This window comes from Rhea americana, unplaced genomic scaffold (assembly GCF_003343005.1).
Source record: "Rhea americana isolate MKP2758 unplaced genomic scaffold, rheAme1 scaffold_342, whole genome shotgun sequence".
NCBI classification, from domain to species: domain Eukaryota; kingdom Metazoa; phylum Chordata; class Aves; order Rheiformes; family Rheidae; genus Rhea; species Rhea americana.
The window spans coordinates 330,781-358,401 of record NW_028186471.1 but is presented as its reverse complement, the minus strand read 5'-3'; the positions used below and the strand labels follow the sequence as shown (position 1 = coordinate 358,401).

Sequence of the window (27,621 nt, the reverse complement as noted above, 5' to 3'; positions counted from 1 at the left end):
ACCATAGTTACAATAGTAATATCAACAAAGGTTAATAAAGAGCAACAGCTACTAGAAATACCTGTCACTCTTTCCTGGAGAGCTGACTGGATTGAATTCTTGGGCTTTCTTATTCAGTGCTACAGGCTAGCTACTGTTAATGCAATATTGTACTCCTGAAGTTCAGTAATGACAGACTGAGGAGTAGATCTGGGCGGTACTAGGCCGGATTATGGTCCTAAATGCCACTTTAGACATCTCTGTCCAAATTTTAGACCATCAAAGCCCTTATTCAGCTGCTGCCAAACCTTGTAATTACTTCAAKTCTTTAACTGCATATTTCCTAGACTGAGAGAGCCTTAAACTCCTAAAAGCAGTCTGCTGGGGCAGTCAGGCTGCATTCTGTACAACAGATATGGAAAAARTTTCCTGTCTTTCTTAAGGGAAAAGCAGAGCTCAGTGGTGCATTAGTTCTCCCACCAGGCTTGTGTTTGCACGTTGCATGCAGAATGGACAAAATGAAAGGCAGTTGGGGAAATTTCAGATGTCCTTGTGTTGCAGTTAGAACAAGGGAAGTTTTAAGTGTAAGCTGAGGAAGCCAAGCTGAGGTTTTGCTCGGCTCCTGTGAGACTATGTCCCCAGTATGTAGTGTTGCATGAGACATGACATTAGAGTGGAACACTTAGAGGACAGGAAGGCTGAAGCTACTTAAGCGTTTTGACATGAAGGAAAATGAAAAATACATTTAAAATCTTGACTTATTTTTTCTCTTGGACTCTTAGAATGGCAAAATCAAAGAAAATACAAAATTGGTATACTCCTTTCACACAGATCTGATGTGAAATTTTATTTTTCCCACAGTCTTCAGAAAAGAAAATAAACCTGCAAGTATCCTCATAAGCATACTTTTTGCACTCAACTCACTCACAAAATATGTTATAAGCACCTTTCTGATGAAAGACGCAGTGAGATTAAGTGATTTTCCCAAGACGTTACAGCCTGAGATTGGATTTGGTCTCATAAATTTCAGTCTGGTGTATGTTTTTCGCAGTGGGAGATTTCATCCTTTTTATATTCTGTCTCCTCTTCTTTACTCATGGACAGCTGAAAGACAAACAGCTCTTATGGCTCCATCAGCTTAAACAAGTCCTTCAATTTATGCAAACGCTTTGTCTTCATTGGGAAATAAAAGGGAGCTGTAGAAAGACAGCACTGGTAAATCCTGTGCTGTCAGAGACTCACAGGAAATGGAATGACCTATACTTAAGAAACACAAGCCACAAAATGTGGGTGTGATATTTATTGGTACGCGCTTTGCATTCTCCTGCGAAGACATTTTGCATTGCTTCTGTGGATTCTTACTACCTTTTCCAAGGATTTTTCAAAACAAACTCTTCTGAAAAAAAGAAGTGCTGTAAATTTTAGTACTTTGACTTCTGACTGATTCCTGGAAAGCTCTCCCCTGCTGTTAATGATTTCTGGTAAGAGCTAAAAAATGATGGGCTCTCAAACACTGTGGGCATTCATTAGTATGTACCATCAGTGTAAACAGACCACCGCTTAGATGATGCAGTAATATTTCCTTGTGGTTTCTGTTTAATATCTGTTTCTTCTTGAAGATGGGTCAACAATTGTATTAGCTTTTTGATCATGGTATGGGTGTATTTATATTAATTTCCTGACATCAGTGACTTTGTGATCTTTCATTTAGAATAGATTATGGTGGGAAGCTATTTAACAGTTCTGTTTTTATATTAAAAGCAGAGAGGAGAAAAGCCTAAAATGCAAGAGGAAAAAGAGACCTAACTTTGGCAAAAAAATAAGCAGCTATTCTATGTTGATATATCACAGTGCTTCTGGCTAACAGTTTTTAAGCCATTCAAGGGCATTTAGTTTGTTTGCCAGCAAAATCAAAGATCAAAGACCTTCTTTTTAAGAGGTTTGTTTAATATTCTATATTGAACCGAAAACTTTTGACATCATGATTTTCCTTCAAACCTTCTTTGTCTCAGGAATTTTGGCAGACTTAGTTCACTGTTGATTCTGTAGAATTGTATCTTAAATTGGTCTATTCTGTATCTATATTCCTATTTGCCTACAGAACTAAATTCTGTAGTATCAGCATTATCATGTAGGTAGTGAACAAGATACACAACCAAAAAGAAAGCAAGATATTAAGATGCTAAAAAATGAGGATATGTAGGGACAGACTTCTTTCCATTCCAGTGAATAGCAATTGTTTGCATATCTGGGCATAGGAATGTTCAAAGGATGTGTGGAATGGCCCTTTCTCACCAAAAGCTGCACTTCTGCCTGTGGCCATATTCCCAGTCTACAAAACAATTGATGTTACTTTAGCACAAGGCAATTCTTCTGCATCTGTAACATAAGTTCCTGATGTATTCCATGCTAGAGTCAAGTCTGGCCTCTTACTTAAGGACAGGATTTGCCATTTGCTCTTGGTGTTCTGATTGTTATAAAAACATTTTAATTGGTAGAATACTAACTTAAGTACCTGGGTGTATTCTGGCATAAATCACTTTCAGCTACGGAGGAAATTCCGTGTAGTCATATGTTGTTTCCAAAATGAATTTGAGAAATGTCAACGCAAGAGGTCAAAATACAGAGAGAAGTGAAAGAAAAGAGAGGTCTTTATATGACTGCTACTGAGCAAAACAGCTTCCATAGCAGAAGCTGGGGCTTTATATGCTATGCCATAAAGGATGTATAAGCATTATCAAAGCTATAGTAACTGATGTGTGTACTATATGCTTTTCTTGATTTGAAACAGATTCTCAGTTTTACATTTTGGAATTGGTGTCACTTTCCCAGTAATTAGGTGTATGCAAAAAATATAACAACTAACATTTCAGTTGAGGAGGGACTCATATATTTCTCTATTGTTTACCAAGTACCTAGTGAAACCAGCAATTAAGCATTTGTTCATTGTTTTTTGATAGTATCTATCATTGCACCATCAAGAATGATCAAAATATTTATGAAGATATGTATTTTCTCAGAGATTTTTTTAAATTGTTTTTGAAAATATTTCTGTTGGCATTTGTGCTGCAGAATGACATCTAAATCTCATCTATAAGGTTTTTACTATTATTATTCCATTCCTGTGGGCTCCTTCAATTTCAAATATGCTGAGCTGATCAGGGAGCAGCTCGGTGTATAGAAATCTCAGGTCTCTAACACAAGTAGATATAAAGATGAGTCTTCTACATTTTTCTTTTGCATCTTTCTAATTTGTTTGGGTTGGCTTGAAGAAATACAGGCACGATATAAAATAATAAAAATAGTAGAGTCAAATGTAAGGCAGTATAAATGTTAAATTTCTTTTTCTTCCTCTATTGAAAGAAAAAAAGCCAGGATAAGTTAATTACTTGATCTAAATGCCTGGATTTGCATCAATAATGGTTTGTTAGTACAAACTACTGCCATAAAAGGAAAACAATCATTGCCATGATATGCATACAGCATTCCACTTATGTTTTCTAGTAAACAGCAAGATACAGAAGTACAATTTCAGTTCATCATTGAAATCACAGAAATGCCTAAAATAGAAGAGCTTTGCTCTTTCACCTTGTTTAATTTCTTGGAGAATCGGCCTTGGTATCTAACTGAAAAACTTGCATTCCATTAAAGAAGGAATGCTTATCACAAGTAAGACTTCACCATATCAGATTTCTGATGGTTCAAAGAGTTCCTTTTTCTATATTTGGGGAAAACATTTAAATTTAAATTTCTTCTAGTCTAGTGGCTTTAGCATGAGAATGTTCATAGCAGTTTCTGTGTAAATGTTTTCAGCAAAATTCTGCAGATTGTAAAACAGAGATCATGTTCCCTGGGACCTAACAGGAAGAAAATGGAGTTCTTTTGAGCTGGGACAAAATGTAATACCAAAAATAAAAAAGGCAAAGCTCCAGGTTCCTTGCATATGTCAGAAATAGCTGAGATGATAGTCTCTGATGGCCATTCCTAGACTTTTGGAGCAGAATCAAATACCAATTATAGAAATAAACTCAAGACTTACAGGGGAGGGAACAGTCAGTAACATACTGCCCACTGTCAACTCTTCTAAGAGGAGTGGGAGGTTCAAAGGTTATCATCCTATTTATGCTAATTGAGTTTGAACTAAGCTCTTCCAAAGGAAAAAAGCCTCTTACTGAATTAGTTATTCAGTTCCTCAGGGTGCAAGTGGAATGGCTGTAACTGTATCTTAGAATCTACTCAAGAGTCCATTGAAGAGCAGCACTAAAGGATTTCTCTCAATTTAAGCATCCCTCAAATGAAAAGCAACCAGGAAATCTGAGAGACTTGTGTGCCTTTTGCTATTTAGCCTGTTTGCAGAAGAGGCCAAACATGTTCAAGTACACAGCACCTTGGCAGGTCCTCTGCTTGTCCATGGAGCAAGGACTGAGGGTAAGAACATTTATTTTCATAATATTGCCTAACAAGCATACTCTGTTCTCTTATGAATGTGTTGCAGAAGGGAAGCAATATCAGAGCTACATGCATAGTAAATGAAAGTGCTTCCTGCCTCTGTAGGGATGTATAGCATTTATTCCTTCATTGCGTATTCCCATGTTGCTGTTAATCTGGAAAAGAAGTCAGAAGTAATTGTGTGAAAACATAAGTGTGTGTACATGTTTTTGTGTCTCTGCGTTTGTATTTATATGTATATGAGACAAGAGAGAGGTGCATATGTACAGACAGTGGTCTGTACATCAGTATGTAGCAAAATACTAATACTGGTTTTCATTTGCATAGCCCCTCCATCCTTAGCCTTTTGACAGTTGGATAAGAACAAATTAATTAATGAAACCTCACAGCATTCTTAAGAGATGCATGCTAAAGGACTTCTGAAGCCTAGACAAGTTAAGTATTTTATTCAAGGTCATGCAGCAAGTCAGCAACAGATAGGAGAATGAAATCCCTGTCCTCTGATTCCAAGTCCCTCCAGTTGCTTAAAACTTGCTAGTTGTTTTCTAAATTATATTCACTTCAAGACTGTTCATAAGCCTTGAGGATTCATAAAAGTAAAATAAACTGTAGCACAAAAAACAAATATTGGCAAGACAGACGTCTGAAAAATCTGAAAAATATACATTTAAAATAACTTAGCCTTGGCCTACATTGGTTGTATACTGATTCTCACAGTATGTTGCAATATTCTTTTCCTTGAAAGCAGTCTATTAGGTATGATGGTCTTCTATATGAAAGTCCTGTATTGCAATGCAGAAATACTTACTGCATGCTATCAACTATCCTGATTTTATCATAACTTTTGAAGTATTTGGCATTATTTTTCTTTCCCATAAGTGCCAAGTGCCAGAAGTAGCTTTGATTTTCAAAATTAAGGTTTGTAGCCACAAAAGTTGCAAAGAAATGTTGAGAAACGTGTCTTCTAAATACCATACACAGCTGTAAGAGACAAATAAAATTATCATGATTCCCAATAAAAGACAAATAAAAATTAAAATTCCATTTGTATCATTTTGTTCTTAGAACTTTAAAGGCTTATTTCTTACTAGCTTTTAGGCCCTGTGTCAAGATTTTCAGACTGGCCTTTTTTCCTCAGTCATTCTAGAAAGTACATACTTGGAAACCGAATAATCAAGGTCTGCATATGGATTRTTATTTTGCACAAAATAGCTTGCATTTGTTGTTATCAAGTCCATTTTGACTTTTCCTTYTCTAATCCTTTTTACCTTAAGGGATTTAAACTATGCAGATTGTATTGATCAATTACTAGTCATTATGTAATCATCTTTGGAATGGACACAGGATTTTGTGCTATCAGCACCTGTTCTACAGTCTTCCAGAGGAAAAGAAATAACCCTGTTTTAATTTGGTTACATCAGATTTTAACATCTCATTCTGAATTTGACTGCATTTATATATTTCCATAAATATAAAACAAGAACATGTCCTTATCTACCTGCTGACCTTGAAAATGTCCAGTGTTTTGCCAGAAAAATATCCCCAAAAAATACAGTTAGTGTATGTTTTCCTACATATCTGCAATACACAAACAAGGTTCATTTTTTGTATAATAAGCTTGGTGCATGGCATTCTCATGGGAGGGTGGTGGTGGCAGCATAGGCCCTGTGGGCGCCTCCAGCCTGTCCAGCCTTCCTGATGGTGGGGAGCATCAGGACTTCCGAAATGCTCTTCCCCTGTCTGTTTTCCATGCAAAGTCACCCCCAAAGCAGGTTCTCTGGAATGGTGGCGGAATCTCCTTCAGTAGCATGTTTAAGACCATGTTTGACAAAAGTTCTGCCAGGGATGATCTAAGATATATTTAGAGCAGAGAGATAAGCATGAGAACTGCTCAAGGGCCCTTCCATCCTATCATGTCAATGAAATCTAGTATAGTTYGTCTCAATCTTCCAATCTCATTTGCAGCCCAAGCCCTTTTTAATTCCAAGGTACTCTGTAGGATACACATTTATAGAAGCTTGTGGGAGTCCACCCCTTTGGATACACCACAGTGCAGAGTAACCTTTAGAAACATTCATTGTGCCCTGCTATATTATAACTTATTCTGGAAAAATATAAGTCTGCAATGTATGTGTTCCTGGTTTTCACAATTAGCAAGGCACTAAACACTAATTTTTCTGTAGAAGCAGTTCCATCCTTTTTCCTCTGGTGTCTTAATTTGGCATTAAAAAAATAAATCACAAAGTTCCATGTAATGCTTTTTGTGATGGTTTTGTTTTAACATAGATGGTACTGCAGTCATAAGTTGTAACAAGTATGAGACACTCAGTCTATTATCAGACACTGTTGATGAAAGAAAAATTTGGCCTTTTGTTCAGTAGACCCCTGAAGGCACAATATCCTTCACTGAACTCTGTGTGGTGCGGAGCTCTTCAAGTAATAAAGCAATGACAATGAATTTAGGATGTTTGAATTGAACTGCATTAAGATGTCAGCAAGCAGAATGCCAGTGTTGGCAGCAGTTCAGTCTCTAGGCTTCAGTTCAGGATACAGACTGAGCCAAAAATTAAATAGGATGCCTGGGGAACACTCTCATCAAATGAAATCAAGTGCCCACTCTCTGTCMAAAGGATTAAAAGATTTAAAACCTCTACCATGCTTGCACTAAGATCTTGTGATTGTGATATTAGCTCAAACAGGAATGTGTGTTTCTGGTCCAACTGAAAACCCTTTGACTGATAACCACTTCATAGGAGTTGGTGGTGCCTTCAGCTTTCTTTCCTTTGTTGCTAACTCGGAAACAGAGGTGGCTTCTGCCTAGTTAAGAGTTGTGTCCTAAGAGCTGTTGTCCTAAATGCATGAATTTGTACTGAATGTCCATTACATCTGGGCATAGAATCATAGAATCAGTAAGGTTGAAAGGGACCTCTGGAGATCATCTAGTCCAACCCTCAAGCAGGGTCACCTAGAGCATGGTAGACGGGGTTGCATATAGGCAGGCCCTGAAGAGCTCCAGAGAAGGAGACTCCACAACCTCTCTGGGCAACCTGTGCCAGTGCTCTGTCACTCTCACAGGGAAGAAATTCCCCTTCACGGTCAGCCAGAACTTCCTGTGCTTCAATTTCTGCCCATTGCCTCTTGTCCTGTCACACGGGACAACTGAAAAGGGTTTGTCCCCGTCCCCTTGACACCCTCCCTYCAGGTACTTGTACACATTGATCAGATCCCCCCTCAGGCTTCTCTTCCCCAGGCTGAAGAGGCCCAGCTCTCGCAGCTGTTCCTCATAGGGCAGGTGCTCCAGCCCTCTGATCATCTTTGTAGCCCTTTGCTGCACTCTCTCCAGTAGCTCCATGTCTTTCTTGTCCTGGGGGGCCCAAAACTGGACACAGTACTTGAGATGAGGGCTGTGTAGAGGGGCAGGATCACCTCACTCGATCTGCTGGCAAGATTCTTCCTATTGCACCCCAGGAGACCATTGGCCTTCCTGGCCACAAGGGCACATTGCTGGCTCACGGTCATCTTGCTGTCCACCAGCACTCCCAGGTCTCCCTCTGCAGAGCTGCTTGCCAGCAGGTCAGCCCCCAGCTTGTACTGGTGCCTATGGTTATTCCTCCCTAGGTGCAGGACCCTGCACTTGCCCTTGTTGAACCTCAGGAGGTTCCTCTCTGCCCAGCTCTCCAGCCTGGCCAGGTCTCTCTGAATGGCAGCACAGCCCTCTGGGGTATCAGCCACTCCTCCCAGCTTGGGATCATCAGCAAACTTGCTGAGGAGGCACTCTGTCCCCTCATCCAGGTCACTGATGAAGAAGTTAAACAGGATGGGACCCAGTACTAGGGGAACTGGRGAACTCCACTAGCCACAGGCCTCCAACTAGACTCCACACTGTTGATGACGACCCTCTGAGCTCTGCCHTTCASCMAGTTCTCAATCCACCTCACTGTCCACTTGTCTAACCCACACTTCCTGAGCTTATCTAGGAGGATGATTGCTGTCCAGAATTGAATCAGAAAGTCTGTTGTACAGTCGTATTCAAAGGACCTARATTCCACAGAATTTTCTCTGGACAGGTAATGGGGAGTGCTAGGAAAATTTGAAAGCTTATAGCTGAAAGCTGAAAGCACATAAGTTATATGTACTTTGTTGAAATTTAAGCCTTCTCAATGTGGTCCATAGCCTCTGAATTACAGTTCTGACATAGGCATGTTGAAAAACGTAAAATGTATTTTCTTATAAGTATTTTATTATTTCTATAAGTTACATTCATCTCTATATTGTAATGAAGTAAGTCTAGCCAGTGTTACATTTTGCATATATTTTGCCTATTCAGGCATTTTTGAACATTAATATTCACTAAATGCTATTCAGTTGGAGAGACGATGAGAGTACACAGTTGACCTTTCTGGAGGAACGTTGAAATATTTCATCTCTACTGTTATGTAAGCTCATTGTCCAGTTAAATTGCCATTTAGCATTTTATGCTTGGAAGAATGACTTACTCACTGTTGACATGCGTGAAAGCTATCATCAACATTAAGACGCAAAGCCTGCTCCCACTGAAATCAGCAGCAAAGCTCTCACTAATTTTGGTTGGTGTAGGAGTGGGTGTACAGAGATAATATGACAATAGTTTGAAGGTACTATTTATAATGATACCAGAWGTGGAGAAGTTTTGCTGAAATATTTTTGCTAGGGACTTTGAAGTTAGCACGAATACAATTAATGAAAAGGCAAGACCATATCTGGTCTCTTGGTATATAGCAAAACTGTTCTAAGACTAATTAGAGACCTATTGAGGTGACACAGTTTGACTAGTAATTTGATTTAATGAGTGATGCAGATTTTGAAAGCTGTAATTTGCACTCAACACCTAGGAAGTAAGGAGGAGCTGCAGGAACATGAATTCCCCAAGGCAGACGTACAACCTTCCTAAGTGTTTGACTAGAGTCCGTCATAAGTCTTTCCAGAAACAAATAATCATTGTAAGTTGTTAGAGTCCTGCAGTTGCTCTGTCAGGTTTGGTATTCTGAATTTGACTTAACTCTTGAGCGTTACATATTTGCAATAAATTATTTTGAATTTAAGGTCAGATTAAACTGAAAAGGTAAACTCTCTGTAAAGGTAGATGTGATTCTTTTATTCCATTGAAGCACATTTTGCTTGGTGGGGCTGTCACTGAGATGCTTTTTGTTTATATGTACAGCTATTTCTTATACCATCTCTAGATTTTAGTTCCTTTTTAAGTGATATGGTAAAGGCAAGACTTGAAAAAAATACTCTAATTATGATTACAGTCAACTAATCTGTTTCTAGGTGACAGTTCTTATATTCTAACTACGACATATTAACTCTGGCACTATAAACAAGTACATTTTTGTAGGTAATATCAAAGCTATTCTCAATATGTCTTCAGTGATTCAGATGAATGAACTCATGACTTTCTCTCTTCTGCGCACATGGCTGAAACAATTTCCTGATATTTTTCAGGAAGGAGGCTTTTGAAATTGGTATCTAACATAACTCTACAGACATTATAAGAATCTCTGTTCCCAGATAAATAAAAATCCATTCAAAGTGAAAAATAATCATATTGTCTCAGAACTGAAGTAGTGATTTGGATCAGGAATTTGTCTTGGTAACAAGTAAATACAGAAAAATACTAGGAAGAACTGACATAGGCTTAAGTTAGGCAGTAGGAGATGACGACTCTTTGATTACAGAGGTCTTGATCAGGTAGTGCTAATACAGTAGCACTAACTCAATATACAGGGCCCAAGTGAAGCACCTCAGGATCCAACAAAGTGCTACTTGAAAGAGAGGAAAGGGCAGCAAACACCTGACATGGACAAATGATACTTGCTTTCAAGAAAGTCATTGCCTTCTTTCTGTTGCCAGCTTYCTTGGCTCTGTTCTGAGTCTTATAACAGTATTTCTCTTAAACTCTCAGTTTATGCAATTAATTAAGCTTATATTACAAGAATTTAGACTTGCTTTTAGAAATAATTTAGGGAAGTTTCTAGCCTTTTCAGGTTGGAGAGAAAAGCAATCCTGAAAATACATCTGACTGATGAAGGCTTAAAAAGTATGAGGAAAATAAAAAGGACTTTGTAATTATACTTTTTGTTCTACTTTTTTTTTTAAAAAAAAAAATCTTCTGCTTTTAAAGAATTCCTTGGCCTTACTGGGGTCTAGTAATGATATCTGAGCAAATGGATTTAGTATTCTTGCAGTATGAACAGGGAGGTTTAGGACCACCAAATGCAAACTGTAACGGTTTGTGCAGATTAGGGTAGTAACCCTTTTGCATCCAGCTATTGGTCATCACTTTGTTACAACCATTTCTAAGTGGTTCTAAATGGTTTTAAAMCATTTCTAGCTTGTTATTTTTTTAAAAAGTGATGCCCTTATTTCCTCTGYCTTTCTAAGGTATTTCCAGTTCTGTTCAAGTTTCATTTTTCCTCTTAATCTCTAGTAAAGTCTTTCAGTGTTGACCCTATGAAATACAGGTATACCCAAGGTACAGAAGCACTCGCTGACTATTATTTTTCATACAGGTTAGGTATTTAGTCGCTTTTGAAGACCTGGGTTTTCATTCTCTCTTCTTCATTTCTGTTACCTAGGAGCAAAACTATTCTGTATAGATGAGGGAATTTGAGAGAATTAGCAATCTGTTAACAGGTATGCAATTAGTTCTACTCACTCAGATTAATGATAGAGTATATTTGAGGATGTGTATAGTTCAGCCATAATTTCAAACATTTCAACACTGGAATAAAAGTTTTACATTTGAAAAGAGTAACAGATACTATCAGTAGTAGTCTTATCATATGATGATTAGAAATGGTAAATTCTGTCAATATAGTATTAARTTAGCGTCTCTAATTTTGACCAAGAGCAACTGAACCAAAAATGTATTGGTGTTATATTAAGTCAGTCTAGTACAGCTGATCCCATTACACCTGCTTAATAAATTCACAAGTCTGCAGGACCCTTGGGAAATTTATGAATGGCTTTATAAGCCCTGTTAATTTACCGCTGTAGAGGAATGATTCACCCTATAAACAGTTTAGAAAGTTAAAAGACTCTTTCCTTGATAAGGCTACAATTGTGCAGAGAAAACAATTTATTCCATTCTGATGTATTTTGTAATCACCCATCTCTAACCCAGGTATTAAATGTTGAACTAGACACAATTACACAATTAGAACAAATAGTTACATTTTTCATGAATAGGAGATAAGGCTTGTAGGAATGGGATTTTAATGGTTGTTTTGTAAAAGATTTGAGGTGATGTTTTCAGGTTGCAAGTTCAGAGGAAGAAACTCTCAGTTGAAGCAAATAACATATGTTGCTTATTAAACACTTCCCTTTTTGTAAAAGAATGAGTTCTTTAGTGAGTTCTATATTGTGATATATTTCATATCTTAAATATGCGCTATATTTCACAGCCTAAACTACATCAGAATAGAAACTTTAAAAGTGAGAATTTCTKTGTGATTTCAAAGTAGAAAAACAAGCATGAATACTTCAAATGAAAGATAATTTACTAGATAGAAGTGAGATCCTACACTAAGGTCTGTCTAGTGTTACTTATCTGATTTCCTTTGTGGAGCACAGCAACTTTTAATTAAGAAACCCGGTTCCAAAATTCAGGGAGTATGGATAAGCACAACACATTAATTAGTATTAACAAATTCAGGAGTTCCAATATTTAATTTATAGAATTATCTTGTGGCAACTAGAAAGCCTGACTCTGCTTAGTTTTTTTTTTTTTTTTTTCTGGATTGCAGTAATATCCCCTTTGAAATCTGAGCACCATTCTTTAAACTATGTGCTACAGATCCTAGACTTGTTTTTCTCTGCTGGCCTCTCTTTCCTTTGACATTTCTATATGTTTCCAATACTTTACAACCACATTTTTTGTGTGTGTGTAAAGTATCTGCCTTGACATTTAGCATCTCTGTTGGCCAAACGAGAAATGCTGCCCCTGCATATAGACTCAATCTACTTGAAGGTAATTTGTGAATGTAACACAAGAGCACATCCAGTCTAGACAACACAAGACAGAATTCCATAGGTATTAGAAAAAGAAGGAGACCAGAAGGCAGGGAATGGGAGCTCCAGGCATCTCTAGAGCTGGCTACAAAAGTTGAAGAATCAATTAGTATGTTCTGGAATAGCATACATCCATCTCAGTTCAGATCACCCTTGGTTTCAGGTTTTAGATCTTGACACCCTGGATGTCAGATTCCTAATCACCTGTCTATTGATGAGTAGAATAATCATGGCATAAAATCCTAGAAATGATGGAAGAATGGAAGAACTTGGAATGAAGGGAGGCAAACATGGCAGATAAGCAGACCTATCTATCTCAGAACAGTATGTGCATGAAGGTCCTGTCGTGAAATGAAAGGAAAATCAGGTCCATGTGCCCTTGATGTAGAGACTGGGGTGGGCAGAAGAAAGGTAATAATAAAGTGGAGGAGAAGAAGAAATGGTGATCTAAGTGTGTTTCCTGATGTACTGGTCAACAGAAGCAAATTTTAGCTGATCATCATGATTTCTGTCCTCATTCAGTGAGACAGACTTTCAAGGCCTCTTCTCAAGATGATTGCAATTATAGCTTTAAGAATATGGTTGTGTAAATTCCCTGCCATTTTCAGGCAGTAGTAAAAAACAGATTCTAGTAAGGTGTTCATTATTTCTTCTGGGCACATCTTGATAAAGCTTCTAATTAATTAAAGCTTGGCTCAAGTTCCCATTAGAAGCTTCTTGCTCACGCCAGGAAAGCAAAATAATATCTGAAATTATGAACACAAAAAAAGGAGCTTTATATGAAGTCAGGGGGTTTTAATCATAATTCCTGGAAGAAAAACTTTTCCAAGCCATAGTAATCAGCAGGGGGAAAAGTTCTTTAGCGAAGTCATAGTAATGTACATCATTAATCATAACCCACCCACACACAGGCTCCATATCACCATACACATCGCTGGAGGAAGGAACAGTACAGTTGGTATTCATGACTCATTTTATTCATRGGTTATAAGGCCTGAAGGGCCAGCTGTGATCACATATTGTGACTGTTATTATGACATAGACCACTTGATATCCACAAATCAGCTCCTGTTTGGATTAGTGCTTATCTTCTAGAAAAAATCTAGTTTTGATTGCATATGTTCAGCAAGGGAGCATTCATCACAGCCCTGGATTAAGTTGTTCCATTGGTTAATTATACTCACTACTAAAAACTCCSTGCTGGAAGATACATATTATTTTGGTGTTGGTCACTCTGAACACTCCCACTGACGACAGAAACGTCTTGTGCTCCATTTTCCTATGAGGAGTTGGCTCTGTCTGAAGATTGCTAGGGGTTTCCTTTTCTTCTTGCATGACCTGTGGGCTTTGGAGGAGTTTTGTTTTAAGGCTTTGATTACAGTCTGTCTAACTGTATAGAAAACCTTCTCAGTGTCTTCCTTCAATTCTTATCTTTGCTGTGATGCCAACACACTTACGCCCCTGGCTGGAAATTGTGATGCTGTGGGTGCATGCTATATAGCCTCTGCTTTTCRTGCATACTAGTTTCACTTTGCGTCACCTGATATTGTGCCCTACCTTCATGTATCTACCTCTTTGCTTATCTCTGATTGGAGACAGTGACGAGGCTTTTGTTGTTGTGTTATGACTACGGTAGCATCCAGTACGCTGATGTCCACATCTGGGCTGTGCCCAGAGCTCTGTGCATTCATCACATTCCCAGATGCAGTGATCAAGGCATGATGTCCCGATTAGATTTCTGTTTGTGGTTTTGGCAGACTTTGGAGCTATGTTTACTATGTGGATTGTAATACAAAGTGAAATATGTTATCATCAGAGACTCTTCTCATCACAAAACTTGTAATATTCGTAAGGCTTCCTGGAAAACCGATTTACTCACCTGGCAGTTTGTAAACCTCCTTAAGCCAAAATCAGGGGAAAATAGCCTGAAAGACCATTGATATTGCCATCTCTTGCAAAGTTACCTGAGGTTAGCCAACTTCCCCACCCTGGATGTGAGTGGCTACACTATGGAGTCACTACCTGCATCCTTGGTAGTGTTGCATATGTTACCATGTGTGTGTACTGGGACTTGTAGGTCCATCGTGTTTGACAGTGTGTTGTGTGCTTCACCAGCATGTTGTGAGAGACTTGCCTGTTCTTCAGGCACTGTGACCAAATAAGGAGATGATGCCGGTGGACTATCCACACTCACATGCATTCCTCAACCTGGCAACAGCACTGACCTTAACCAGTGTCACTCACACCAGGATGGTGTTTCTGCCAAACACAAGAATGAGGTTTCTTAGTATGAACCACAGTGGGGACAGGATGCAACAAGCAGGTATGAGTCTGAGCTAGCTTAACTTTGAAGATGTACCCTTAATTAAGCAGCAGGTATCTGCCATGCTTCTGTAATAGCTGGCTGTCATGTCACCACATAAATGTGATAATCTTTTCTTTCTCCTTTTTGAGACCCTGTAATAGATAAGAAAAGATGTCAATGCTAAGAGCTAGATAAGTACATTAGCCAGCTTGTTTCTTAGCCAGTGGCTGAGACATGGAAAGCAGTAGTTCTCTATGTAAAGACTCATATTGCCTTCAGGTGAATTTTGCTTAGGTGACTTAGCAGAGCTCTGTGGAGATCTGTTTTTGGAAGCTACGAGCTGACTTTATATGAAATACTTCTTTATGAATGTCTGTACAAAGGGTCCAAATTGTTTCCAAAGAAAGTGATGCCCATTGAAAAGAATACAAAGATGCTATGGAAACCATTTCTGGGTTGGAAAACAACACACTCTTCCCATGCTCTGAAAAAACAACCTAAAGGTAACAACTAGTAACTAGGTCAAATAGGTGGCTCATTTTGCAGGCTGAGGACTTCCCCTCCTACTTCACAGTAGGAATAAAGATTGTCTTTCGTTACATACATACAATCAGTAAGGTTGGAAGGGACCTCTGGAGATCATCTAGTCCAATCTCCCTGCTCAAGCAGGGTCACCTAGAGCACGTTAGACAGGATTGCAACTATGTGGGCCTTGAAGGTCTTCAGAGAAGGAGACTCCACAACATCTCTGGGCAACCTGTGCCAGTGCTCTGTCACTCTCACAGGGAAGAAATTCCCCCTCACGGTCAGCCAGAACTTCCTGTGCTTCAATTTCTGCCCATTGCCTCTTGTCCTGTCACACGGGCACCACTGAAAAGAGTTTGTCCCCGTCCCCTTGACACCCTCCCTTCAGGTACTTGTACACATTGATCAGATCCCCCCCTCAGGCTTTTCTTCCCCAGGCTAAACAGGCCCAGCTCTCACAGCCGTTCCTCATAGGGCAGATGCTCCAGCCCTCTGATCATCTCTGTAGCCCTACACTGGACTCTCCAGTAGCTCCMTGTCTCTCTTTTCCTGGGGGAGCCCAGCACTGGACACAGTACTTGAGATGAGGCCTTTCTCAAGGCCTCCCAAGGGCACATTGCTGGCTCACGGTCATCTTGCTGTCCACCAGCACTCCCAGGTCTCCCTCTGCAGAGCTGCTTGCCAGCAGGTCAGCCCCCAGCTTGTACTGGTGCATGGGGTTATTTTTCCCTAGGTGCAGGACTCTGCACTTGCCCTTGTTGAACCTCAGGAGGTTCCTCTCTGCCCAGCTCTCCAGCCTGKCCAGGTCTCTCTGAATGGCAGCACAGCCCTCTGGTGTGTCAGCCACTCCTCCCAGCTTGGGATCATCAGCAAACTTGCTGAGGAGGCACTCTGTSCCCTCATCCAGGTCACTGATGAAGAAGTTAAACAGGATGGGACCCAGTACCGAGCCCTGGGGGACACCACTAGCCACAGGCCTCCAACTAGACTCCACACTGTTGATGACGACCCTCTGAGCTCTGCCTTTCAGCCAGTTCTCAATCCACCTCACTGTCCACTTGTCTAACCCAAGCTTCCTGAACTTATCTAGGAGGATGTTCTGGGAGACAGAGTCAAAAGGCCTGCTGAAGTCATGGTACACAACGTCCACTGCTCTCCCCTCATCTACCCAGCCAGTCATTCCATCAGAGAAGGCTKTCAGATTGGTTAAGGAGGATTTCCCCTTGCTGAATCCATGCTGACTACTCCTGATCACCTTCTTTTCCTCCATACGCTTGGAGATGACATCYAGAATGAGCTGTTCCATAACCTTTCCAGGGATGGAAGTGAGGCTGACAGACCTATGGTCGCCTGGGTCCTCCTTTTTGCCCTTTTTGAAGACTGGAGTGACACTGGCTTTCTTCCAGCCCTCAGGCACCTCTCCAGTTCTCCAGGACCTTTCAAAGATGATGGAGAGYGGCCTGGCAACAACATCTGCCAGCTCCCTCTGTACCCGTGGGTSCATCCCATCTGGGCCCATGGATTTGTGAATGTCAGGCTTGCCCAGAAGATCTCTAATCCTATCCTTCTCAATCAAAGGAAAGTCTTCCGTTCTCTGGACTTTCTCCCTTACCTCCAGGCTCTGGGATTCCTGAGGGCTGCCCTTAGCAGTAAAGACTGCAGCGAAGGAGGCATTCAGTAATTCTGCCTTCTCTGTATCCCTTGTCACCAGGGCCCCCGCCCCGTTCAGTAGTGGGCCCACATTTTCCCCAGTCCTCCTCTTGCTGCTGATGTATTTGAAGAAGCCCTTCCTGTTGTCCTTGACATCCCTTGCCAGACTCAATTCCAAGTGAGCCCTAGCCTTCCTCGTCACATCTCTGCATACTCTGACTGCATTCTTATAATCCTCCCAAGTAGCCTGTTCCCTCTTCCACATGCTGCTGCACACAGATCTCCAGTTCCTCCTGTTCATTCCCCATGCTGCGTGCATTGGTGTACAGGCATTTTATTTGATTTTCAGTACTAGACTTACTAAGAGGATTCTGTTTTTTTCATCTGTGATGTAAGAAATGTTAAACACTCTCTGGTGAAAATGCATTTGTTATTTATAGCTAAATCCAATTATTCAGTTAGTTAATGGAGTGTAAAAATAGCTACAAGAAATGATCCTTCATATATCTTCGACTTACTGCTACTTTCTCCCATAAAAAGGATCCATTCTGATAAATTGATTGGTGAGAATCCAGCTTTGTGAAAAGGAGAACCAGATTTGTTAGTACAGCTTTATCTTATATAATAGATAACAGACAAACCAATGGTCAATTAGCCACCTTGTAATTGCATTAGTCTGTAAACTTCTGGTGGCCTGGTTTCCTTTCTTCTTAAACTGAATGAGAAGAATTGGAGACATGCTTGGGTACTTGCACTTGTAGATTAGAGATTTCCTTTTTTGGAGGTCTGTTTTACTGACTTGTTTTTTCATTAAAAATGAGACATGGTTTTGGCCTGTTATTTTTTGTTCTGCCAGAAAACTGTAATGCATTAAGCCCTGCATGTAAAAAAATGTTCATTTGTTCTAAGTTCAGTTTATTTATAGCCTACAGATCTCATCTAATGAAGTCTGCCAGATATAAGTCATCCTAAAGAACATAAATTAAGTTCTCAGATTAGCTGCTGTATTTATTGTTCTAGGTATTATAAATACTTCAGGTCCCTGCCTTATTTTGGACATGTCTCAATTCTGAAAAATGATATTCAGTTCAGAGAGTACATGCTACTTTGCTATTTATCATTTTGTGAGTTACACGACATATTCTGAGAAGAATAAAATGTACCTTTATATGCCTCATGAAAGTCCCTTTTTGAAGCAGCAAGTGTTTTGTTGACCTGTCCATCAGTCGGGGAAACCATGAAGACTAACTGTTACTTGGGAAAAATAAATGTGCTGCACTGGTTCTTTTTGTTCTGTGAAAATCAGCTTGATTTCTTTCCAGTGTCCTGACCTCCTAGCTTCCTATATCAAACCCAGATAAGCCACTTACGGGCAACAGAGTTAGATAGGTGCTTATACATTTTTCAGGAATCTAAACCAAGAGGAAGGAGTTCTGACCTGTGGTCTCCAAAGGCACAAATCACTGCCTCAGCTCACAGCCTGCACTGCCCTTGCCTGTTACCTCTTCCCTGCAGTTGTTTATTTAAGAAAGTAAACAGTTAAGATTTGTCCCGACTCTCCAGAGAGAGCACCCTGCTGTGACAAGAGCTGGGCAAACACCTAACAAACAGACAGTTCCTGCTCCAAAAGGCTTTCAGCTTAAWACTGATTGCAGTTCCAGTATGTTTACAGTAACTATTATTTGTGCGCAAGAACTCGCAGTGTTAACCTCTTCCTGAATCCTAAAGCCTCAATTACTAGCCAGTCAATCAATGTAGTGGGGCACGGAGAAAATGTGTAACATAAGAATGAGRTTAATACTTGGTCTAAAGTTATGACTCTAGAAAGGTAGTCAGTGCTAGAAACTCCAAGAAGTCCACTAGAGTGACTGTCATTGGCCTGTTACAAGGATATTTGCAYGGATGTTGCAGGGAGAAGGACCAATACCAAACTCTAAAAAAGAACTGATGCCAGCATGGACACTTCAGTTTTTCTTTGGTGGGGGGAACATGCTAAAGAATCAATTTGAAATGGTCTAACTGACAGGTAGAAGGGGAAACACTGCAGACCTGTACATACACTGTGGACACCATTTATAAAACAGTCATTAAAATATTTATTGAGTATTGTAAATTTTTCATCTTTCTAGTATAACAATATRAGCTAGAGACTATCCCTAGGTGAAATCAATCCCCCTCCCCCCAAAAAAAACTTCAGCAAAATATCTGTACAGCAATGACTGAAGTGCTTTATTTAAAACCTCTATTGTGTTGCTCAGAAATGCTGTGCTGTGGTGAAGAATTTCACATGAACATCACACTCCATTTACTGACAACCCATCCTTGCCCTCGCTATGATTCAGTATGTTGCAGGAAGGTGGGAGGCCCAGCAATGGACAAGTTATGTCTGAATTTTTTGCTGGAGCAAAAGAACAGAGACGTGAATCACGTGTTTCCCCTCCTCTGTGATTGCAGGCCCCTTCGATGACTGTATTTCACTTGCTGGTACTTCACCAGCCATTGACAGGATAGTGATCCATTCCTTCCTGCCTGCCTTCGCTGCTGCTCTGCCTGCCTCCCTGTTCTGTTTTGCAACTTCATCGTGATATTTTGGTTCTCTTTATCCTATTACTGGAAAGGATTTCTCACACTGAAGGGAGATGAGACATTAACATAGAGCTGTTTGCCAGCAGCTGTCCGCTAAAATGGAGTGGAGACATCTCAGAGCCTTCCCAGTAACTTGGGTACAATCTCATAGCTAAAGCTTTAACGCCTGTGAGTTTAACACACAAGTGTGGTACCTTACCATGACTGGGACATGCCATTAGGCAAACTGTTTAAGCTGCTATTTTTTCAAGTACTCCTCAAGTTCTAGATATCCCAGTTTGGTGGCTGCCTTATTTGAGAGAATCAGGGGCTGAGCATCCACAATGCTGGTAAAAAGCACTCAGAAATGGTCTCCTAAGAAGCTATTTTTAAAAGCACTGATACAGATTGCTCTGTAAAACGCAGACAATATCCAGGAGTATTGTGAAGCACCTTAGTGCTTACCATGTGGCTTGAGGTCCTTGTATGGAGGGACTAGAGAAATGCCAAGTGTTGCTCTGTCCATCATCCCTGTAACTGGAAAAGAAATACAGATGGGCAACATGGGTTTCTTGTGCCTGCTCTTCCCAGACTGCAACCTTTACTACTTGAAATTGCAGTGCCATCCAATATTTTTCCAGCTGCCTCTGTGTAGAYTGTTACGTTAATCATATAGGAATACAGGTTGGGAAGGCAACCTCAGACAGCCTTCCCAGGCCTAAAATTTGGCATGAGGAGGCATATATAGTCCCTTGTATAGACGTATGAGATGAAGCCCAGTGTAAAGACATCTTCTGAGCCCACAGTAGTTACGTCTGTGAGGGCTATTCCCTCTCCATTTCCTCTAGCTATTTCAAGATGGCAGGAGGAGGAAGAGATTAGCTCCTTCCCCCRCACAGGTAGGGTCACTGTGACATTCAGATGTATCCCTATTGGGGAAAACTTCTCACTGCCCCTAAAGATAGCTACAGACAGGATACACRTTGTTTACAATTGCTTTCCAAAACCCTGTAGCCTTGTCATTGTTAGAGCCTTAATTTGCACAGCAGCTGGGTCCGGCCTAAGAAATCATTATGGGTTGATTTTATGGTCGTTGTTGCTACGGTTGGAGTACAATTATGGGATTAAAAGCAAAAGTCTTAGTTTTAATGTTTGCCTAGAGTGTGAGACAACACATTGGCTTAGAGACCAATACCTTTCCCCAGAGTTTGTCTGAACACTTAAAAGATACAAACCAGGAGGAGTGCWGAGCAATTTATGAGATGTGTTTCAGTGTTACCTTCTGAGTGGGACCAATGCACAGAATCTCAACAGAAGCCAATTTACGTAGAGATGAGAGAAACAGGCTCAAACCACAGTTTCCACTGTGCAAGATTCAGGGTGAAAAGAACTAAACATGATGCACTAAACATGAACTCCTGCACCAAGACAAGTGTAGATGGTGGATGCAGGAAGCTAGAGAGGGGAAAGAGGAAGAGCTGACACTGAAGAGAAAGTAAAGACCAAAAAGAGGAAGAGAAAATATTCTGGAAAAACTCAGAAAAGAGAAATTGCAAAGGCGTATATTTATACAAGTAGTTATTCCAAGTTCTGCAAAAATCCCAAGAGGCAGCAATGCCCATTTCTTTGTTTGTAGCAATTGAACAACAAAGGTCTCTAACTTCCCCCATGGAACTACACTCACCACTGCCCAGGAGAAAGTTTCCTCTAAGAAACAGCAACAATGGGAGGTCTCATTTTGTGAGCTGTGATCTCACAGTCTCTCGTGGAGCGGGCAGGTCTTCTGACAATGTGATTACCTTCATTAAAAAGTACAGCTTGAGGAAACCACCACCCACTGAARTATATCCAACACTCCTTAGATGCAGTAGAGCATTTGGATTATGGCTTTCAGCAGCTAAGGAGCCACCATGTTTCTTCACAGCTGTCATGCCTACTAAACTGCTGGAGCTGCAGCTGCTAGGCCTTGCAAATCAAAATCATGAGAATTTTTGATGGCTTTTTTTAAAGGAGCTTCTATATGTGTCAGCAAGGCCAGAATCTCCTGATTTTCCATTATAACTTATTAAAGAAAGAACAGGTCCAAGCTGAATTCTGTGTAACCACTTCTTCAGAACACGATGGCCCGAGCATACCACTCTGGMAATGTGAAGGGTCTTCAAAATGAATATTTTATATTCACAATGTGTGTTCATGGTGTTCACAACCACTGTAATGTGTTTTTATCCTGTCACAGTGATATAGACAAATCATAATCATAGGAGAGTAATCCCTGCTGGAAAAAAGAAGGGAGAAAAATAAACAGTTGCGTTGCCCAAATAATTCTCGAGTTAGTATTTTTTTTTAACCAAAAGCACAGAATTTGTATAGTGAAAGCTAAGACCTACCAATAGCTAACACTTCATGTATCTCTAAGACCTAATTCATGATATTAGAGTTGAATTTGTAGTGAAAAGAAACTAACAAATGTAGCAAAACAGTCCCCTAGGGCATTAGAAACAGTCGCATAAGCTTTCTCCATTTCACATGTGAAATGGATTTACAGAGAATCATTCAATTTGTACATAAATGAGGAGAGATAGAGCTGCAGAAGAATAATTTTGTAAAAAATTGTATCATAAAGATATCGTATCGTAACATTCTAAAGCAATAAAAATAGGCTCTCTCGGGTATTCAAATTTATTTTCACTCACTAATAAAAGATATCTGTAGCCCTGTCTTTGAGAAGATTCTGTGATTATACATCTTATTATTGCAGTTGTTTTTTTCCTTTAAAATACACTTACTTCCTTAGTCTCAGATACATTTCAGGATTAAGCATGTGCAAACCTGTATGCACCTCTACACGTATACTGACTTTCAGAATATCTTGCCTATTATTCTATGATTATTTGAATTTTATGCTTTCCTGACTCTGAGCCTAGGTCTTTTTTTTTTCCCCCTTCTTTTTCCCTAGGATAAATTTTGCTGCTTGGGCATTTGTTTTCTTTGTGTGGCTTTTCTGCCCCAAAATGGAAATGTTCCTTCAGCATTCCTCTTAACCTCAATCTCCAAAGTGCAAAAAGCAGTTCAGATATTTCTAACACAGCATTTTTTTAATAAGAAAATATTATTGCATCAGGAGGAGTATGCTTACAGTGGAACATGTTGCTTGTTTCAGTGTGTTGGCATGCTCATTGCTGTTTTCTCTTACCCTATCTGACAGTTAAAGTTTGTGTCTCAGAACGTGATAGAACTTCAGGGAGATTGTATAACCCCAGAACTGACGTTGCACCAGAGTTACATCTGATTACAGAAAAAAATTGCATTGACTACTTAGTTTAAGAATTAATTATATTTTAACACTGCATTTCTGTAAAATGTCATAGCGAAACAATGTTCACACCCTTTTGCACAATGTCATCAATTTAGTGGAGCTTAGTTTTATAGCAGGGAGCACTGAAAGAAATCATCAGGGAAAATGACAGTGTCTTCATGCAAGCTTGTTGGTAAGGCACTTCCGAAAATTTTAAATAACTCCWGTATCACCTAGAAAATCATTGCAGCTAGGGAATAAATGTTCATATTTTTTTTATAATTAAAGAGCCTTTAACATTTCCCTGATATACCCTTCCTGATTTGGTAAGTAGCATTGTGTTTGATACTTCAGTTTTATCTGGATCTTGTAGCTGGAGAATACTGTAGTCTCCTTCAGTAGGACCCTAGCGTCTTGCTGGATGTCATCATCCTGTACTGAGGTTAGAAATATGGACAAGATTTAAGCYGTAAACAGTATGTATCTTATCTCTTGTGTTTATTTGTTCCCACACCTTTCTGGAGACATAAAAATGCAAGATTACGAATTTCTGAAACATTTTATTAAAAAATCATAAACTGGGTTTTTAGTTTGGGAATAAACGACCACATCTCCTGAGCTGCGTGCTGCTGTTTTTCAAGGAAAATACAATTCTTTGAGTTCTGGCCAATGCTTAGCTTCTGAAACTGCTGCCTGACACAGGAGACATGCTGCCAGTCAGACTGCCAGTCCAACTGCCAGTCAACCCATCAGCATCATTTTGCTGCTGTGCAAAATGCCCACTGGACTCCWAACCCTGTTCGGGCTGAGTGATGGTGTAAGGCAGGGGCTGAGGATTTGTGGTGGAGGAAGAAAGACCARGGAAAAGGAATCCAAACTCTCTTTCTCTACTATAGAAATTCATTTTTTATTGCTGTTGTTATTTAATAAAAAGCACAGCAAYGCAATTAGAAAACAATCAGTTTTAATATACCAAATGTTTGTGTGTTTTGACATTTACCAGTATTAAGCATAGAAGAAAGGACAGCTGAGTAATTGCAGTAAAAGAAGGAGTAAATGCCACTTGAAAATATGCACTTTTTCTAAGCTTATGGCTCTTTGACATCTTGTATTGTTGGTTCTTTGTCTGTAAAAGGTTACCCACCTCCAGTTTATATTGGTAATTTGCCTTATGCTTCCTACTGCCAGTGGTGCTTCTTAGGTAGATGGCAGACAGCAGCAAGTGCTGTTATTGCAAGCAGGTGTTCCTTTCTTCACAGAGTGCTGGGGTTTCTCCTTTCTAATTTTCTCTGCATACATWCATTAAAGTACTGTTTGTTCAAAGTTAAGGCAACCCCGCATCTGAGTCAACCCCACACATTCTCTTGTTCTGCTTAGAAAAATACGTCACAAGTCTGTTTTATTTATTCATTAGGGGGTAAGGGCAGAGCGTCCTGGTAATATCTGGCTTCAAAATGCATGTGCTGAAACCACAGCTAGGCTGAAGACCGCCCGAAGGATTTTCACTCTGGCTTCAGACATCTATCACCCCATAAATTCAGTAGGTTCTTGATAAACATGGAAAAAGGATAAACTCCATGCAAAAAGTCTGAATTCCCATAGCCCTGAACTGTCCTCTCTCTGCCCATGCAGTATGTGGAGCTCCTAAACAAAGCATTGGAGTTAAACACTCAKATTTAGATTAAATTAATAGGAATTAACAGACATTACTCCAACTTGCAAGACTGGGAGTAACCTGAACATTTTATTCTGTTTGAAAGCAAACATTTTTCTTCGAGCTCTTCCAAACTTCCCCAAGTCTTTGTCGCCAGCCACCCTATCTAAACAAATCAAAACAAACTCTGGGCACGTGTTCCTTGCTACCACAATAAACAGCTTGTTTTAACCAGTGATTCCCCCCCACGCACACACACTTTTCTCCTGCACTTGTTTGAAGAACAGCCTCAGCACATAAGATGGCGAGTCATCCGAAGTACTAACAACATTTAAATCAGTTCACAGTAAGCTTCTTAGGACGGAGAGGCAAGGGCCCGCAGGGGACGGTCCCCTTAGGGCTGCTGATCCCCGCTGCGCCGTCGCCCTTGCGCAGACCTGACGAAGCTCCTGAAGGCAGCTTGTCCCTCGGAGGACGGGCGCGTAGCAGCCGGCGTGTGCCGTGAGATAAGACCGCGCGCTCCGTCGGCGGGGTGAGCGCAGCGCTGCTCCGGGGCACGGTGGGTGCGCAGCCTTCCCTCGCAGCAGAGCACGGCGGCTTCCCGCTCTTCTCCTGAGAGATTGAGCCGGACTGCTCACCTGCACCGCAAGGCAGAGACTCGGCTGTTTGCCTGCCTCCCTCGCGAGGGACGCTGAAACAAGCTTAAGATCTTTGAATCCCTAAAGAGCGAAGGAGGGTGTTTTACCTTGGATCGAGGTGACCCCAGCAATGCTGCAGCACGCTGCAGGACTTTCACCAGGTTGCAATGCTTGCCGGTTGTCACCGGTTGTGCAGCGCGGTTTTCCACCACCTCAGTAGCCACGGCGAAAGAGTTTACATAAGCCAATGCTTTAGAGAGCAGCTAAAAAGATTAGCTGAAGGTGGGGGGGAGTCTCTCCCTCTATATATAGCTTATAGCTTATAACGAACATAAGCAGTTTCTCACTTCAGATTCATTTTTTGCTCAAAAGGTTAGGTAAACAGATGAACAGGCAAAGATCTACAGTAGATATATGAGAAAAATAATTTAAGTGGAACGTAGTATGGTCTTTCTAGCTTGTTTTTCTAGCATCGTCTTTTCAGGAAATCTTGTGCTGCCTGCTGATTGGTACTTGTGACTCCCTCACTAGTAATTTTGACACGGTATTTCACGTTCGCTGCGCCAGGAGTAGGAACCGTGTCGTGTGCTGCTTTCTGCCTGAGTTCGCAATGCCCCTGAGCCCGTTTTCAGGGCAGTCAAGTGTGAATACATCTTCTAAGAAGTTTTACCTGTCTCACCTGGGAAATAAGAGTGATACACACCTTTTTTACCCTTGGGAATGAACTTGAACCCAGACAGCACTGTGAGAGGAYCTCCAGGTATTCTTTGAGTCTGGCTGAACACAAACTTTCAAGTTTTTGCCAGGGTTAAAGGTTTTCTGCTGCATGAGTCCAGACGGCTTGCACTACTAAGCTCAGCTGCCTGCACATGTATGTACTCTTGCTGGAGGGATTTTCTTTCTGATGAGCTGCAGACCCTCTCTGACACGATAAGATGCAGCCCTGACAGCAAACGATGGCAAAACCTGACACTGGTCTCCTCCCCTGTGAATATGGGTGAGCAAAAGCAGCAAGAGCTGCACCTGCCCACTTCAAGTTGCTCAGCAAGTGCTAAGCACTGGTGAAATGTAAGAGCTCAGTGCTCCCATATCAAGGTTTAATGTGACAGCTTCTTCTTAGAAATTTATTTCAGTGGCCATTCTGGGATAATTCATTCAGAGCAGTTATTGTGCGATTCCTCTGACAGACCGTACTCGTGAAATATGAGTGTCCAGTGAGGCATCTGTTCTGGCAAGGAGAATTTTGAAATGTAAGCGAGCCATCCATGCAGCCTCGCATCAGAAATTGTTTTTATTTCTCCTTATTTCTAGTTGTCTTCGTGAGAAGAACAGCAGGTCTGGTTACAGCACCAGGGGAAATTAAACTGACAGAGCCAATTTGTCCTCATAAAATAAATAGAAGTGGCCTTTAGATTTAAAGCGTGTGATTTCTGAGGCAGGAGAAGGAAGAACAATTAAGATCGCTCACTAGATTAAATTCCTTACAATTGCTGGTTATAAAATAGCCACTCACACATGAGGCATCATCCAAGAAAACTATTTATTTTAGAAAAGTATTTGTTACAAAGAAGAATTCTGTCAGATTAGTTTCCCTGCCTGCTGTAAGCAGATATGTTACTCTCTCTCCTGAAAATTGAAAACTGGCTCATGAGCAGGCCTGACCTGACCAGAATCACAGATGAATTGAGACCTGCACAGAGAACTGTTTCCCACTGCCTGATCTGTGCTTGCTCCATCCCTCACACTGTGCGGGGCTTGTTTTCTGGTCATGCAGGGGAGTTAGAAATTGGAGCTAGATGCAGTAGCTAGAAATGGCATGAATGCCTTAAACTCAGGTTCCCAGGTCTGTCTTAGAGACAGAAACCTTAGAAATGTAGAAGTCCAAAGCTCTGGTTCAGTGTTAACATTGGTCTGTCAGTTCTTGCACCAAGACTGGGAGGCAGAGGAGGACTGCAGAGTTATTCCAGTTTTATGTGGACAGAAGCCCAAAGAATGGGACAATTACCAGGAAAGTGGAAGACCACAGAACTAGTCATTGACCAGACCTGGCACTGATAATGGAGAAACCTTACTGTATTTCCAGTATCTTCATCTTTTTACTCTGGATTTCTTGGATCTGATATTCTCTGATCTAAATAATAACCAGTATTTGTTTCTCTGCTGGCTTGGTGAGGTAAATTTGTAGAGAAGGTATGAAAAATGAGAAGGAGATCTTCAAAATGTTCAGTAATCTTCAGTAGTTGTATGCTCAAGTCCCAATTTTACTTATAAGAGCCTGCTATCTGGGCTCTTTTAATTTTACAGCCCCAGTAAAATTTGGCAATGACAGATTTGTGGAAATGATACAGTTTGAAGGTAACAAGCTGCAATGTAGACTTTGGTGCTGTAAGAACTTCTTTCATGTGCAGGCAACTTTGTTGTGACACAGAAGAGAGAGATAATACCTTTGCTAATGAGATTCATGTCCTGAAAAGGTTGTTGATACAGAAGAAAAGGAAGGGAATACTTC

The 27,621-nt window shown here is 40.5% G+C and overlaps 1 protein-coding gene across 7 annotated transcripts in view; it reads left to right on the top strand.

Moving 5' to 3' along the window:
• Positions 1-27,621, top strand: part of PALM2AKAP2 (PALM2 and AKAP2 fusion) — a 279,762-nt gene that overhangs the window by 213,250 nt on the left and 38,891 nt on the right. The window contains exon 1 of one of the 7 annotated variants that reach the window (XM_085311520.1): positions 4,120-4,407. The exons of 5 other annotated variants lie outside the window; for them this stretch is intronic. In XM_085311520.1, coding sequence (XP_085167646.1) covers positions 4,348-4,407 — 60 coding nt within the window. In that variant the 5' untranslated portion in view covers positions 4,120-4,347. Of the gene's footprint in view, positions 1-4,119; positions 4,408-27,621 lie in introns of those variants that run through there. One more of the 7 variants, XM_085311521.1, reaches the window with a different exon arrangement.